At 40.1% G+C, this 14,974-nt stretch overlaps 1 protein-coding gene across 2 annotated transcripts in view; it reads left to right on the forward strand.

Annotated features, from left to right (window-relative positions):
• Positions 1 to 1,732: 1,732 nt before the first annotated feature.
• Positions 1,733 to 14,974, forward strand: part of LOC108428407 (A disintegrin and metalloproteinase with thrombospondin motifs 20) — a 93,577-nt gene continuing 80,335 nt past the window's right edge. For both annotated transcript variants that reach the window (XM_017699384.2, XM_037543077.1), the window contains exons 1-3: positions 1,733 to 1,841; positions 2,715 to 3,073; positions 11,003 to 11,165. In XM_017699384.2, the coding sequence (XP_017554873.1) occupies positions 1,751 to 1,841; positions 2,715 to 3,073; positions 11,003 to 11,165 (613 nt within the window). In that variant the 5' untranslated portion in view covers positions 1,733 to 1,750. The remainder of the gene's footprint in view (positions 1,842 to 2,714; positions 3,074 to 11,002; positions 11,166 to 14,974) is intronic.

Here is a 14,974-nt window from a genome sequence, read left to right on the forward strand (position 1 = left end):
ATTTACAGCCTCTGTAGGCATCTTACTCATTTATGAAGTCAAAGGGGGGTACTGAATGAGTTTAACATGCTGGATAACTCATCTAACAGTGGCCCGAGGGAACCCAACCTGTAGCAAATAGCTGCTTTACAACAAGTATTGCAATAAAGAATTAGAAAGATACATGTGTGTGTATTGTAAACCTGTACACAACCCCTGGCAGCCCTGTGCAAAACTTCTCACAACTCACAGCTTCCTCACAGATCTCATAGACACTTTGTCACAATTTATAGTTTTACCAGTGATGAAATAGTCTGGATCTTTTTTTCTGTATAGTGAAGTGACCTAGTGGCCTACTGAGTCTGTAAGCATTACTACACGTAATTCTTTAAGGTATTTATATTCCTTTCATCTCAACTGCATTGTCTGTTAAGAAGAGTTAGCCAGTGGCTATCGCATGTAGTAACCATATCTCTACTTCCACCCTGTTTCACTGATAAGTGAGCTTTGGATTGTTTGAAGTTTTATTTTCTTTCACCACCCTTTTACCATCCCTCATCCCTTACCTTTGTATTATTTACTGTGCTCTTTTATGGAGCTGAAATGTTCACATGGAGTATTCTGCTAGTAGTTAAAGTCACTAAAGAGCGTTCCTCACAGCTTTTGGTGCTTTTTGTTCTTTTACTGCAGGCTTTTAGAAAAAAAAAGTCATTTATAAAATGTTTCAATACTCCAGATTTTCCTGAATTGCTTAGAATTGAACTGAGGCGTCACAACAAAACAATACTGTGGCTCTAGTTAGGTAAGAATACCTAAGACAGAAGCAGAAGCTTGCTGATTGTGGGTAAAGCTGCTAAACAATGACATTTCCCTGACATTGCATGTTTCTCTCTAGACACTCTCTCGACAGTATAACAACATGTTCAGGGACCTTTTTGAGTTTGAGACGTTTAGGGGTTGCAAGTACTTCTCAGTTTTGAACAACATACACTGAATGCATCTACCACATCGATAAAGCACGTCCAGAAGAAGTCACGTTTGCGCCACATCGATCTTTGCAACCTCAGTCGAGCCTGCTCGAAAGCGTGACCACTATGAGCACAGGTGGACGGATTTTGTTGAAAAGTGAACTGAATTACAAACATAAAGTAAAATGACTCAAAAAGGCGTTAGCCTGGATTCCTGTCTGTTAGCCTGCCGACGATCGTGTGAACAGAGCACAGAATAAAGCCCAGCAGGCCGAGGTCAGCCTCTCCGCGCTGCTGTGGGACTCTGGTGGAGGTGTGTTCTGAGTCCAGGGCTCAAGCAGCGCCGATATGAGTGCTGGCGCACTGAGCAGCAGTAGCTGTGCTCCTATCTCGCTATTGGCCCCGCTGCTCAGGGGCGTTCCTGCAGCTCGAGTCGGTGAGTGAGCGCTCAGAGTTTAAGGGGAAGGGGGGCTGGGGGGAAGGGGTGGGGGGGTTCCTATGGATATCGAAGGGAAAAAAAGTCGAGCTGGCAACGCCGACCCCTCTGCCTAGACGTAACTCGCATAGGCACCGACCAGCAATGTGTCGGCAGTAAGCAACAGACTACTAGGGCTCCGCTGGATGTGTGTATGTGTGCGCGGGAGTGAATGCGATGAGGCGGGCGCGCTTGGCGACTTCAGCCGTGCAGAAAGACTCCGCGAGCTGCTGCCGGTGCTCCTGAGCGGCCGGGAGGAGAAGGAGGAGGAGGTGGTGGAGGTGGAGGAGGAGGTGGAGGGGGGCACAACCGGAGCCGCGAGGACATCATGCGCTTCGCCGTGTGGCTGCTGGGCTTCGTGTGTCACCTCCCGGCGCTCGGCCGAAGCTCCCTGCCCTACAGACTGCACCCAAAGCAAGGTAGGGGGAGTGTGAAGCTCAGATTGGCTGAAGCGGTGCTGCTGTGCTGTTAGTTTGGGTTTGGGCTTGGAGGGGGTCCCGATCCCAACAACGTGTTGGTTACGGTTGGAGAGGAGTAAAAGTATCCCACAGGAGAGAGCATGCACTGTGAAACACACATCCTACACAAAAACACGATTAGACGTCTGTCAGCAAACGACTGTGAACTCAGTTATGAGTGAAGCTCATCTGTGCCTACATGCAGTAACTAACTGACTCATTCAAAACACTGAGTCTACAGGTGAGCTCGTACATGTACACAGGAGTAAATGTGTCAAGTGGTTCACACGAGTAAAACTAGTCATTCTTTCCAGCTGTAACATATTTCATATCTACCCTCTTAAAATAGACGGTTCTTCAGTGGTTCCTCAGTAGAAGGAACGGTTATATATAGAACCATGAAGACTCAAAGAATTATTTGCATGCTTAAATGGTCCACTGTATTGAAATGGCTCTTCAGATTGACGGAGAATGTGTCATATGGTTCTATATAAGAACCAACAAGGGTTCTGCCATTGTTACAAGTTAGAAGAATAGAAGAACCCACTTTGGTGCTACATAGAACCCTTTCAGAAAGGTTCCATATAGAACCAAAAAGACTAAAACCCATTTCCATCAATCTGAAACCATTCCATGACGCAAAGAGCCCCTTTAAGCATGCAGATGGTTCTTTGGGTAGTCGTGGTTCTACATAGAACCATTCCCTTTACTAAAGAACCCTTGAAGAACCATCTTTTGTGGTGTTAATTGGACACTGCAGTTCACAGATCACTTCATCCGCGGCGTGTTTAAAGGCTGCTCTGTGTCTGGTGTCTGTCTGTGTGTTTCCCACAGAGAGCTTCATCCAGCAGCTCTCGGTCTATGAGATCGTGACCCCTGTGCGGGTCAATGACTTCGGCGAGTCTTTCCCGCGGCAGCTGCACTTCAGGAGGCGGCGGAGCGCGGACGTGGCCCTGGCGGCGCCCTCCTCACGCGCCCACTACCGCCTCGAGGCGTTCGGTCAGCGCTTCCTGTTGAACCTAAGCGCGGACGCAGCCTTCATCGCGCCCTCGTACACCGTGACGCACTTGGGGGCGCGCGGGAGGCGCGAGGCAGCTGACGGGCAGGAGCAGGAGCTGCACCACTGCTTCTTCACGGGCCACGTGAACGGCAAGCGCGGGCACCGGGCGGTCTTTAGCCTGTGCACGGGACTGGTGAGTAAAGCGACTACAGCTCACACACCGGAGAACTCTGTGTGTGTGTTTTGGGGGTGGGAGATCACCAGGATACACGACCTCTTGTCCTGTCTCAACAGTAGAGCGGCAGGGTTCTCACAGCAAATACCACACAGTATGAAGAACATACAGTGTGGAATGAGTATTAACCCTGTACAATGAGATGGAGATGCTGTGCTGCTTGACCGTATACTGAACAACTGCACCAGGGGTTGTGAACACTGGTGATTGTCCTACTCAAACACACCTGAATCAACTCATCAGTTACATGCCAAGTTTGTTGGGTGTTAAGGCAGGGAAATAAGCAAGCACTGCTGGCCGGGCCCTTGATTCCCTGCCTGGATCTACAGAGTAGAATGAACATCTATCAAACGTCTATAGAGTGCAGTGAACATCTAGTAGAATTTAGACCGGCAGTAGTCACGTAAGACCAGCTGGACTTGAAAGAATGCTCTAAGATTACATCCACCACAAGGGATTTTACTGTTTGGGTTTCATGCAGATGGTGTGTACATCAGTTGCATTGAGTCACACTGAACTCTTCAAGTTGGTTTCAGTGATCATTTGTCTTGGCTGAGTTCTGTGGTCCTTTTCATGAGGATAAAAGGATATAGGTGTATGATCAAGTAGACACCCAAGCATGAGTAGAGGGAATCAAGTTAGTCATTTCAAGGGTGCCAGTTGGTGATAATGTGAGCCTTCCTGGAACAATGATATCCTGCATAACTGAAGTAGCATGTGGCCTACTGAAAATGCATATGCTCCTTTCTTGGACACACATCTTGCAGCAGGGAAAGGGCATGATTCTTGCTTGTCCGTTTGGACCTCATGCATACTATGCAGTTATTTATTTTAGGAATTATTATTTGGTCACTACTATGAAACTAATGGTTCTGTAGTTATGAGTGTGAAGAACTCAACCCTAAGGACGCATATAAGGTTTAGGGGTTGATCGCTGGATTTATTTTGAGTTTGTATGGGTAAAACACAAGTTAGATACCACTGTATTTAGTGGTCCTATAGACCGAGACATCCTATAAATGTATGCATACAAGGTTTGGGCTTTTTTAACCACTCTTTTGTTTGTGATTCAGTATTCTAATGATATTTTAAAATTTAAATAAAGGAAAATGGTGACTGAATCCATATTGTTGCAAAGCTTACTAATGCAGCTAGAGCATTTGGAGTATAGACAATGTAACTGTATGAGATGCAACAATAAACAGAAAACTGATTCTCCATGATGCATTGTCTTATCTCCAGGTCGCACAATGTCCCAGTTTTGCATCAACATGGGTATGCTAGAATAGTGAAAGCCCTAAAATTAGCAGGGAACGGAGGCTCTTGGACTAGGACTGAAAAACGTTTATAGCATTTATAGCTCAACTGTAGCCTACAGTTGTGTTTTTTTCCTTCTTATTTTATCCTCCTCTATTTTTATCCACCAAATTATCTGCATTTAAAACATTTCTGAAGCTGGTCACTTGCTTTCAATTAACTGGCCACTAGCCATTATTTGTATCAGCTCTTTGATGATTCACCTCATGACCTATTGGTATGTGTCCATTTGTTAACTATCTTAGCAAGGAGATCACTCATGCAGGTAAATGGGAGGCGGCATTAACTCCCATTGCTGGGGATGCAAAGTTCTAAATTTGTAATTTCTCAGAACTGCATTAGGGCCCTAGTGACAGCATGCATTTAGCTTTGATGAGCTCATGAGGAAATTAACTGACCATGCATCATTCTGTTTTCTTAGAGGACACTGACATGACCATTATAAACAGTCTCTCATTGAAGCACTTCTGTTCTGTTTGAGTATCGTGTTGGATTGTGTGGGGTCCTAAAGAAAATATGTGCATTAACATTTTTAACTTCATTGCTTTATTTTTGGGAACTAACTTCTTTCTTGACAATCCTTTTTCCCCCAATGTCTTTATTGCCTTTTTAGAGATTATAATAGAAAGATTTAGAATAACAATTATAAAGACAGATGATCACATAGTAAAAAGGGCTCTGTCTTATTAGGTTAAAGTTCCCCTTAAACTTGTTAAGACAACATTGTTGATGATATTGATAAAATATTGATAAAAGTTGCATTTCTAGAGATTTAAAAATTAAACTTTCAAGTTGCATAATTTGCAGTTTGGGTCACTGTCTCAGATATTATATGTACACTGCAGGAACTTATGTACAGTGCAAAGAGCAGCACTGTTGGCACTATTTGAAATATGAGATTTACACATCATCACGTATCAAACAGCCTGAATTAGCAACTGAGGTTCCCCTAGGTCTGCAGTTTATGTAGCATTCACCTTTACTGTGTTAGCTTAGATTGTGTGTGCAAAGCAGTGATAGTACAAAGTACTTTGGAGAGGCTGCATTCAAACATGTCATTTCAGCACTCATTCCTGAACAGCAGCTGGCTTTGCACTTGTGAACACTGTTACTGATACCTGAGCAGTGAAACTGAACACTTTGCTGGACTCACACAACTTTGGATTTGCACCTAATCAATTATAAAGATTTTTTCTAGATTTAGCTCAATTTTGGGTATTTTACACCTAGTTTATTTAGTCCTTTTGAGAGTTTTTTTGTCTTGTTCAGGATCAGTAATGGCACGAGTCAGTGCAGCAGCACAGCTGCTCAACTCTTACATATCTACACACATTGAGCTCCTCAGGCACACTGGGCCTGTACATCAGCTCAGAAATCGTCCTATCCTCTCTGGTAATGAAAACTGGTGATAGCAGCAGACTCTGTGCCTCATTCAAGCCCCAGCTGACAGTCCTTGTCTGCACCTTGACTTAATAACCCCAGAGTACAAGATGATTTCTGATGGACTTGTGTACAGATGCATACAGCCATTCAGCCAGGGGATAAGCTGGAACCAGAGCCTCTTCCTCACCATTCACTCACTGTTTTTACACCATCTGATGCCCTCTCTGAACTTGCTGAACCTGGTGTAGCCATCGATGAGTGTAGCATCTCCATATCATAAGGCAGTACTGTCAGGTTAGTTTAACAGAAGACATCTGTCCGTAGACAACACCCTTTCTTGTGTGTATGTCGACATAAAAAAAAAAAATCAGGCAAAATTTACAATGGCGACGTTGGGGTCCTCACTTTAAGGAGTGGTAAAGACAAAATTAGGCACTTAAACAAGGCATAGTTTGTTAACAGTTACATAGCAGTAGCACAGACCTGGCTAAAATGGCATCAAATGGCATTAGGAAGATGCCAAAGAATTAATGTGTTGGTCCATCCTTAAGATTAAACTGACACCTTGATGACAGTAGGTTAGCCCCTCACGCTAAACTGCAGCTTAGATGTTAGATGTACCTCCTCAGTAGGATTTGTATAGCTTCATTTTAATGCGGGTTAATGTGAGGTCATGGCGATGTGTACTTGTTAATACCCATTGCGCTCTGCTGCAGCTCGCGCTCATGACCTCATTTTAAAATTCAAAATTTAATGGAAACTCAGTGGAATCAGGTGCAACGGTCGTTTGAAGATTATAGTTTAACTTACTCCTTTTAGTTGTTACTCTTAGAACGAATATCTTGAGGCGTATTATTATTATTATTATTATTATAACAGACTCATTCTTATGTCGTAATTACGCCATTTTGGCAAGTTTAATGTTAATTTAATGTGACCTAAGTTATCGTTAGTAACTTGTGACCATGTAAACTGTGAGTTTAGTCAGTCAGGATAGCAAGTCTTAGTTATTTTAGCCAACTAACGTTAGCATTATCCCATAATGATGCAGGTTAAAATGTGCTCGACGTTCGAGACTGAGTGGTGCTCCCGAAAAAAGTCACGTAGTGAGAGCCAGTTAAATAGCTAACGCTAGCTAGCTTAGGTTAACTAGCTATCTGTTTCACTTGATTTGAATTTAACTGACGTTAACACTAAGTTTCGCAGGCTACTGTTAGCGTAAGCCTATGGCCGGTGTTAAATAGTATGTAAACCAGCGAGCATCTTGCTATCTGTGCTGGGATAGGGTTAGCTTCGAATTCACAAAACCATGGGATTGGCACTCCTTCTTGATGAATGTCTGACATTTTTCTACTGAATCACAGCCACAAAGAGGCGAATTTAAAATACGAGGCAAGAACTTATACAAACATCAGAGTAATTTTGCTAACCTTGCTAATGTTACGTCCCCTTTGGAAATCATGAAACCCAAGCAAAGTATCTTGCCTCCCTCATGGCGTCAGGACGTTTTGCTGACTATCTTCAAAGTAGAATTGATGGATAGACAGAATCGATTAGAAGCGATGGGAAAAATCCATCACGTTAGATACTATAAGCTAGGTTATAAAGTATTTCAGGCTTTTATTTTATTAATGTCCTGCATGGCCAATAATTTGCACGCCCCTGAGACCAAGACTGTCCCATTCAGAAGGCAGTATAAGAAAACATGGTAAACATTGATTTCTTGATTTCTGTCTTTAGTTTTTGATTGATTGTTAAAGAGGTACCAGCATACTAATGTAATTACTGAAAGTGGAACTTGAGGGCTAAAGGAGCTTTGACATTACATTTATATGTGTATTTTTATGTTGGGGAGCCTGCTGTGGGACAAAAGGTAGAGGAGAGTGAGAGAGTTCCTTTTTTAATTTTAACAACCAATTTATTTATTTAATTTCCAGCTTTTGCATCATAAATTTTTGTATTTAGGTGCTTGTGATATCGTATATATATTTCATTGTCATTATCAGTAATGCAAATGTATCAGGATGTTCGTCTCATCTACATGTTTTTTATGTTGTGCAGGAGCCTGTCACTATAGGTTGGTCTGTGTACCTTAGTAGGTATCACTTTTGGGACAGGGCTTTAGAGCCATCATATGTCTCATAAGTTTCACTGTGCTGTTCATGTTTCACTTGTTTAGTCACAGTTGCTCGTTAGCTTACACTTACCTCCGACTGTAAAGGTGGATTACCAAGGTATAAAAGGACGGCTCCCGAATCTGCAGCAGCTATTTTCCTTGCATTGACACTGTTGTGGAAATTTATGTAAGAAGAACAGGTTGCTTTAAGGGGTCGTATCTGTCGTGATATACTCGACTTGGTGTCCCCGGTTAAATACAGATAATTGTGAGTACTAGTTTCTGAATTATTTCAATTTATTCACTATTCTCATCTACTCTAATGAACCTGCTTTATTTTAGACACAGAAAGGATATAATTTCAGACAAAATGCACTTAGAAGAAAGGATCACACCATCTGTTACGCTGACTAATATGCATTTTATTTTATGCATTCTCGTCTGATTTATGAATTCCTTGTCTGACATTTTGCCGTCACCATTTACCTAACGCTGATGTGACTGTGATAAGCACAGCAATACAAGACAAGCAGAGTAGAATAAAAATAAGAATTTGTGGTATTTATTTAAAAAATATTTTACTTCTGAACTTCTACATTGTCCAGTAAGTAAAAGTTTTGTTTGTTGTTCAGTGAGAACTTCAGTCTACAGTGCTGTTTCTGTAGTGTTTTCCCCAGTATAGGCTGGACAAGTAAGCTGCTTTCAGTCGTTCAGCATAGTTTTCTTCCCATAACAGCTTTTCTTCCTCAACTCCTCAGCCAGTGCTTCTCTGCTACAGTAACGTTAACTTAGTCGCTGAGGACGAAAAAAATCTCTATATAGTATCAAACATAAATTATTTACATATAAAAAGCACTATGAAACAGTGAATGGCCAATATTTTAAACTGGACTTTTACTAGTTTTGAAGAGCCAGTGTGTTTACACAGCTAGTCTGCTAACTCACCCTACTAAGCTTAGCTTTACCTAGCAAGGTACAAACAACCTGTCAGGTTGCGTTAGACAAGCAAACTGCCAAAAATATACCACAGGAAAAAATTCTGCAAACACAAATATGTTAAATACACACATACAACAATTAAAGTTGTTAACAATTAAAATTAAAAAAAGTAAAGACAGAGATCAAGAAATCAATGTTTACCATGCTTTCTTATGCTGCTTTATGAATGGGACAGTCTTTGTCTCAGGAGTGTGCAAATTCTGCCTACTTCAGCAGGGGCCTCCCGATTGGAGCACCCCAAATGTTTTGTTGTTAAACAGTATAATTCCTTATAGCAATGTTGAATGGGATTTTACTTCCGGAACCAGAGTGTTCAGCTATATAGTCGCTACTGGGGTGTTTTCTGGGTTAATGAGTTCATTTGAGCCAATATGGTAGAGAAACATGATGGTATCTAATTAAGCATTTTTTATAGATGAGATTTTTCCACTTACCAGAATAGAATTGGATTTAACTTGACTCTGTGTGTGTGTTAGTCACTGTGCTGTCTGTGAGAGTTGACGTGTTTTTACAGCATGTGCACGGGCTGGGTTATGTCATCTTTCCATCCCCAAGGCTACGTCACAATGTGCTCCCCTGTCAGAATTCCTCCTGTTACTATGAGTGGAAAATCCTCAGAGTGATAGTGTTCAAACCAGCAATATCCTGTTAAAGTGAGCATATGAAATTACCATGTAAACATCATTGTGGTAGGACTGAGTGAGCTCATGTTAAAGCTTGCCTTGATTTCTCTTTTCCATTGTAGACAACAAAGATCTATCAAGCAAACCACTCAGAACTAGAAGCAGCAGTGAACATTTGCAGATGTAAATTGAATTGATAGTCATGTTACATCATATATTCTTTGTTCCATATCGCTTGTAGGCAAACATAAATAAGCTCATAAATAAGCTATATAGATATTTTTACAAATGTTTTTGTGACAAAGAAAAAAGTGGATTGTAAAGATCAAAATGTGCAAGAAGTGGAAGATTACATTTGTTCCAGTGCTTCTCCGTGCAGGGGAGAATACCAGCTCGGAGGTGCAATTTAAAACTGACGAAGACATTGTAGTCCTGTGATGATCTTTGAAACTGAAGCTTGAAATTGTTGAATTGTTTCAGAAGTAGAACCTACATGAGAGTCTAGAAACAGATGTTGTTTTTATAGAGCAGACATTTGGTGTGAAATTATGTTTTGTGAAATGTTCAGGGGAAATCTCATTTTAATAACCATTGTTTTAGTCCTTGCTCTTGCACCAGAAACATGGATCCATTCACAAACACACACACAAAAACTCACGTCTCTCATGTTGATATTTTTTGTGCAAATCAAAGATTCTTCTATTTTTTAATTTATATTATTTTATTATTTCATTGATATATTATTAGTGATTTTCATGAAATGAAATCATATGTGTTGATGTAGTCCAAAAAAATAATTCATTCCAATGAGCTGATATCCACCCAGTCATGGAATGCTCTTTGACATGCATGGGCAGTATTTGAGGTAAATGTGCCATGATGGTGTGCCTGACCATCAAGTGTTTTTGTTTTTTACTTGCTACTCCACTAAGTGAGCAAATTCTGATTGTCTATAGATTACGTTGTAGCAATGTTAAAATTTTATAATTTGTTTTGAATGACATCTACACAAATTCATTTCTTTTAAATAGACATGTTTTCAGCGATATTCCAGTTAACTCCTCAACTACAACCGAATAACCTTACAACACTGGAATATTGTGCTTGTAATAACAATGCATATATGATGTAAGCCAAGTACTTGATCTATACACAATCATGTATATAATCATGTATATACTGTATGATCCTTTTTGCGCTGCTGGTAACTCATCTTTTGTTCGACGTACAAGCGAATATGCTTAAATAAAAGTTTTCATTGAACATATCTTTGTATGTTGGATGGACATATCCTCTGTTGTCTTGCATACTGGCTGTTACACACAATGCTGCTAAAATTAAAAATTATTTATATTACATATGTATATATTGTTGAAGTTGAGACTCTTTTAATTATACACACAGTGGCATCTTATCTGTAATCTTGCCCTGTTTTCTTTGACCTCGCAGATTGGTACATTTACAACACACAATGGAGAATATTTCTTAGAACCTCTAATGAGAGATGATGGTGAGGAGGATGAGGAGGAACACAGTAAGCCTCATTTATTCTACAAACATGAGAGGAAGAAGAGGTCAGCCACAAACCAGACTGGACCGTGTGCGTCTACAGGTAACAACATTTCTATGGATTCTCTAGCAAGTGGAAAACTGACTGTTTTATTGTAGCTGTTAATATCACATGTTCTTATATATATATTAATATATAAACATATGATAACATGTTATCATATGTGAATATATTCACAATGAGGCTCTAAGGCATGCGGCAATGTGGCAATCTTAGAGTCTTTGCTTATTCCATTGTCATGGTTAGTTATGCAGAGTGAGTTGACTAATGTCAGATGAAGCATTTTAAGACATTGTATAGCTGTGTTTTTATCGGAAACTTTCTCAGTTTTGCCTGGTCAGTTAGAGGTAGCATTTGAACAAACTGCACTTTACTGATTAGTGTAAGCTTTGGGGTCAGTGTTAGTGAGAAGATTAAAGCCTTTATGGGTTAACTCATTGAAATTCTTTATTTAATGAAAGAAAATCAGATCCATAAAGCTGTGGACCATGCAAGATTAGTTCTTAAGCATCAGCACCCTGGGGTGTAAATCAATGACGTGCAGCAGCCATGAAGAAATAGCAGCCTTGCTATAATAACCAACCCACCCAAAGCCTCCCATTTAATTAGAATTTTTATAGCTTGGGCCTTTTGGTGGTGGAGAGGCCCCCTTCAGAAAAGTGACCCTGCAAAGTTCACGGCAATGAAGGTCTAAAGAATCACTGTTGATACTCCTCGTGGGCGGCCTTTATGTCCCCTGTCATAAATCTTGTATGTGCAGGCTGCTTGATTTGCTTGTTGTCTGAAGTCAGTCATTTGCCGAGGCTATGGCTATTGTCTGTGCAAGAGCAGAGAGTGGTTTGAATGATCCAAAGGGCCAGACAGATACCACCTTAATATGCTTTCTATTCTGTATTGCTCTCTGTGTGTGGTGTAGACAATCTGGATCGTCTCTGCCAAAGTTTTCAGACATGCTGCTTGAACAGGATCATAGGGGTTGACTTTTTTCATGTGCTGATGCAGGCTTGTCTTTGATGGCATGTATTTGTGCCAAAGCCATGGGTGCTTTGGTATCAACAAAGTTCAACTTTAATATCTTTCCAGGGTTGAAGTTTTCTGAAACCTCAATTTAGTGAAAGCTGAAAGGAAAGTCTAAACTTGTACTTCACTGGATGCGTGGAAGAATCAGAGTTTGTGGGCAGAGTAATAAGAAAAAACAAGACCTGCTGCCAACATCAAAAGCAACAGATACACAATGCAGGAGGATTAAAAGAGATGAGCACTTGCAGTTCACAGTGTCCCATGCGGTGGATTCAACCGCTATCAGATAACAGCAGTCACTGGGCAGATATGAAGAAAAGTCCATGCTTTGAAGAGCATTTCATGCTCCTGCTGCTTGAGTGACATTGTTAACAAGCTCTATCACTGTCTGAATAGAAGAATGTGTTTAGAGAACAGAATATGTTATATATGGACCATATATATAAGTTATATATGGATCAATTTAACATGTCACAAGATGAATACATAAATGAAAAACATGGGGTTGGTAATTAAGCGATTACTGGCTTGCATGCATACCACTTTACCAGCCTTGGTTTTTATTGGTACAAACAGACATGTCTTGAATACAGCTGTTACTGTAAAGTTGTCTATTTTTTTCTGGGGTGTCACGATGACCTGTAGATATTCTGCACTTGTCTCTGTGAATGAATTGCCCTCCACACCACCCTTCTCCTTGTGCTGGCAGCATGTCTGCGCCGGTGATCTGAGCCAGGCATTTAAGCTTGTGACTCAGACAGCACGCTCACCGCACGCACACACCCAGCCCTGCCAGCGCTGTCTAAATATGGAACTGCTTAGTGCTTTAGTCTTAATTGCACCACAGGAGAGAATGTTTTTTTTGTCCAATACTTGGACACCAAAGAGTAGTGTTTTCAGAAGTTTTTTCAATTCTTTTTGTGTAAATTTAAGCAATGATTTTGCTCAGGTTATATTCTCCCCACTCTCATATGAAAGCAGCTGAGAGACGTATGCTAGTGTTAGATTTTAACTAATGTCAGATGTTACCACTATTTAAATAACTTTGCATTTCAAAAACAATCAATACATTTTATTCAGCACAATACAAATCAATACACTGGTAACACTTTACCAATAACAGATGAAAAACTATTCCAGTTCACCCAAACATAACTATAATAACACTAAAAACGGCATTCTTGATGACAAACCCGTTGGACTGTGTTCTCAATGGGACTTGCTGCATTTAAGTAACTTATTAATCTGCAAGGATATTTCTGTCCAGCTTGTCTATAGTGTGAATGGTTTAGGCACCTGAGTTACACCCTGTAGATTCCTCTTGCCTAAGCAGTCTTCAGCAGGTTGTAGAATGAAATAAAAGCTTTCTTTGTGAGGGTCAGTGATCTCATGGCCTATGCCCTCCATTCTTTATGTGCCCCCTGAAAGAGGAGTCTTGTTTTAAATCAGAGTTGCTCACTGCGCCTGATTTTTGAGGAAAAATGTGAGACAGACGGGGAGAAAGTATGGGGAGATAGATAAAAGGAAGGACAGAGATAGAGTGAGATGAGTTGGGGGAAAATGTTGGACATGCCAAATATCCTAATTTGTCAGAATTTAGGGGCATGCCCGATGGCTTAGTTGTTTCTTTGTATTTGGCTTTGGACTGTATAATGTTCTGAGATTCTCTTTTATAATGTTCTCTTCTATAAAGGCCCATTAGTAAGGGCTGTAAGTCTTAAACAAAAGAATGCAAGCAAAAATTAAAAAGTGCAACATCAGTTATCCTAAACTTTTCATTTAAAGGCAATTGCATGGTAATGGGGCATTAAAAAATATGTAAATAATTTGCATGACTAACTTTATTTTAATGATTTTAAATTTAGGTTAACTCAAATTTTTGTGTATTGTAACTTTTTATATGACGTTGTTCTTTGCATTGAAGTTAGAAATTGTGTATCGATATAATGACCTGTAGAGAAGAGTTTTACTTTAATGAGTTTAAAACAAAATAAGGAATATTTTGGAGTCTTCTTTTGCTGTTGTGATTGCACATTTGAACACATGAATGTAATTGGAAAAAACAGCAAAGAGCACAAATCCAAGCACCTTTTTTTGCAGTCTTATACATCCATGGCAACACATGTTTACACATAAGAACAATTTGAAGAATCTTGCAATTTATACTTACATACATATTTATGCTTTAATACATTTAATGCACCATCACTGCACACAGTGCATCATACAATATTACCTAAACTTTGCATTTGACACATGTAGAAAGATACACCAGTGAACATACCAGTAGTGCAAGAGTTCCATTCTTTCATCATAATGTCCTTTTATTGTTCCATCGTCACCAGCCTGTCAGCAGAATCTCTGACATTGCTTATGGATATTGTCATTCTAAGAGTGGTGTTGAGAGACCTGTTCCAATAAGAGCTCTTAAAGAGAATGCTTCAGTTTGTCTTGACCTCTCTGTGAGATGGAATTCTTATGCTGTATGTCAGTAATGGACTTTGAAACTGTGATTTTTAGCAAAGGTATGTGATACATGCCTTGTGTGAACTAAATTATTTGTGTCTGTATACAAATGATTTTAATTATTGCTTCAAGAAAGTTGAAATTGTGGCATTACCTGGCTTGCACAAATATTTCTATAGCACACACAATTACATAGTTTTCCGAGTTATTGTATGTAAGTTACCATGTGTATTTCTGTGGGTGGCTGGTCTTAATGTAAAATTTTGTAAAAGTTTACCAATCTGACTTTATGGTTGTCTTAAGAACACTTTTCTGGTTTATGGGTAAAATGTCTTTTACCTAAGGCTAGGTCACTTTGTATTGAT

The sequence above is a fragment of the Pygocentrus nattereri genome, chromosome 11 (genome assembly GCF_015220715.1).
Source record: "Pygocentrus nattereri isolate fPygNat1 chromosome 11, fPygNat1.pri, whole genome shotgun sequence".
In the NCBI taxonomy this organism is placed as follows: Eukaryota; Metazoa; Chordata; class Actinopteri; order Characiformes; family Serrasalmidae; genus Pygocentrus; species Pygocentrus nattereri.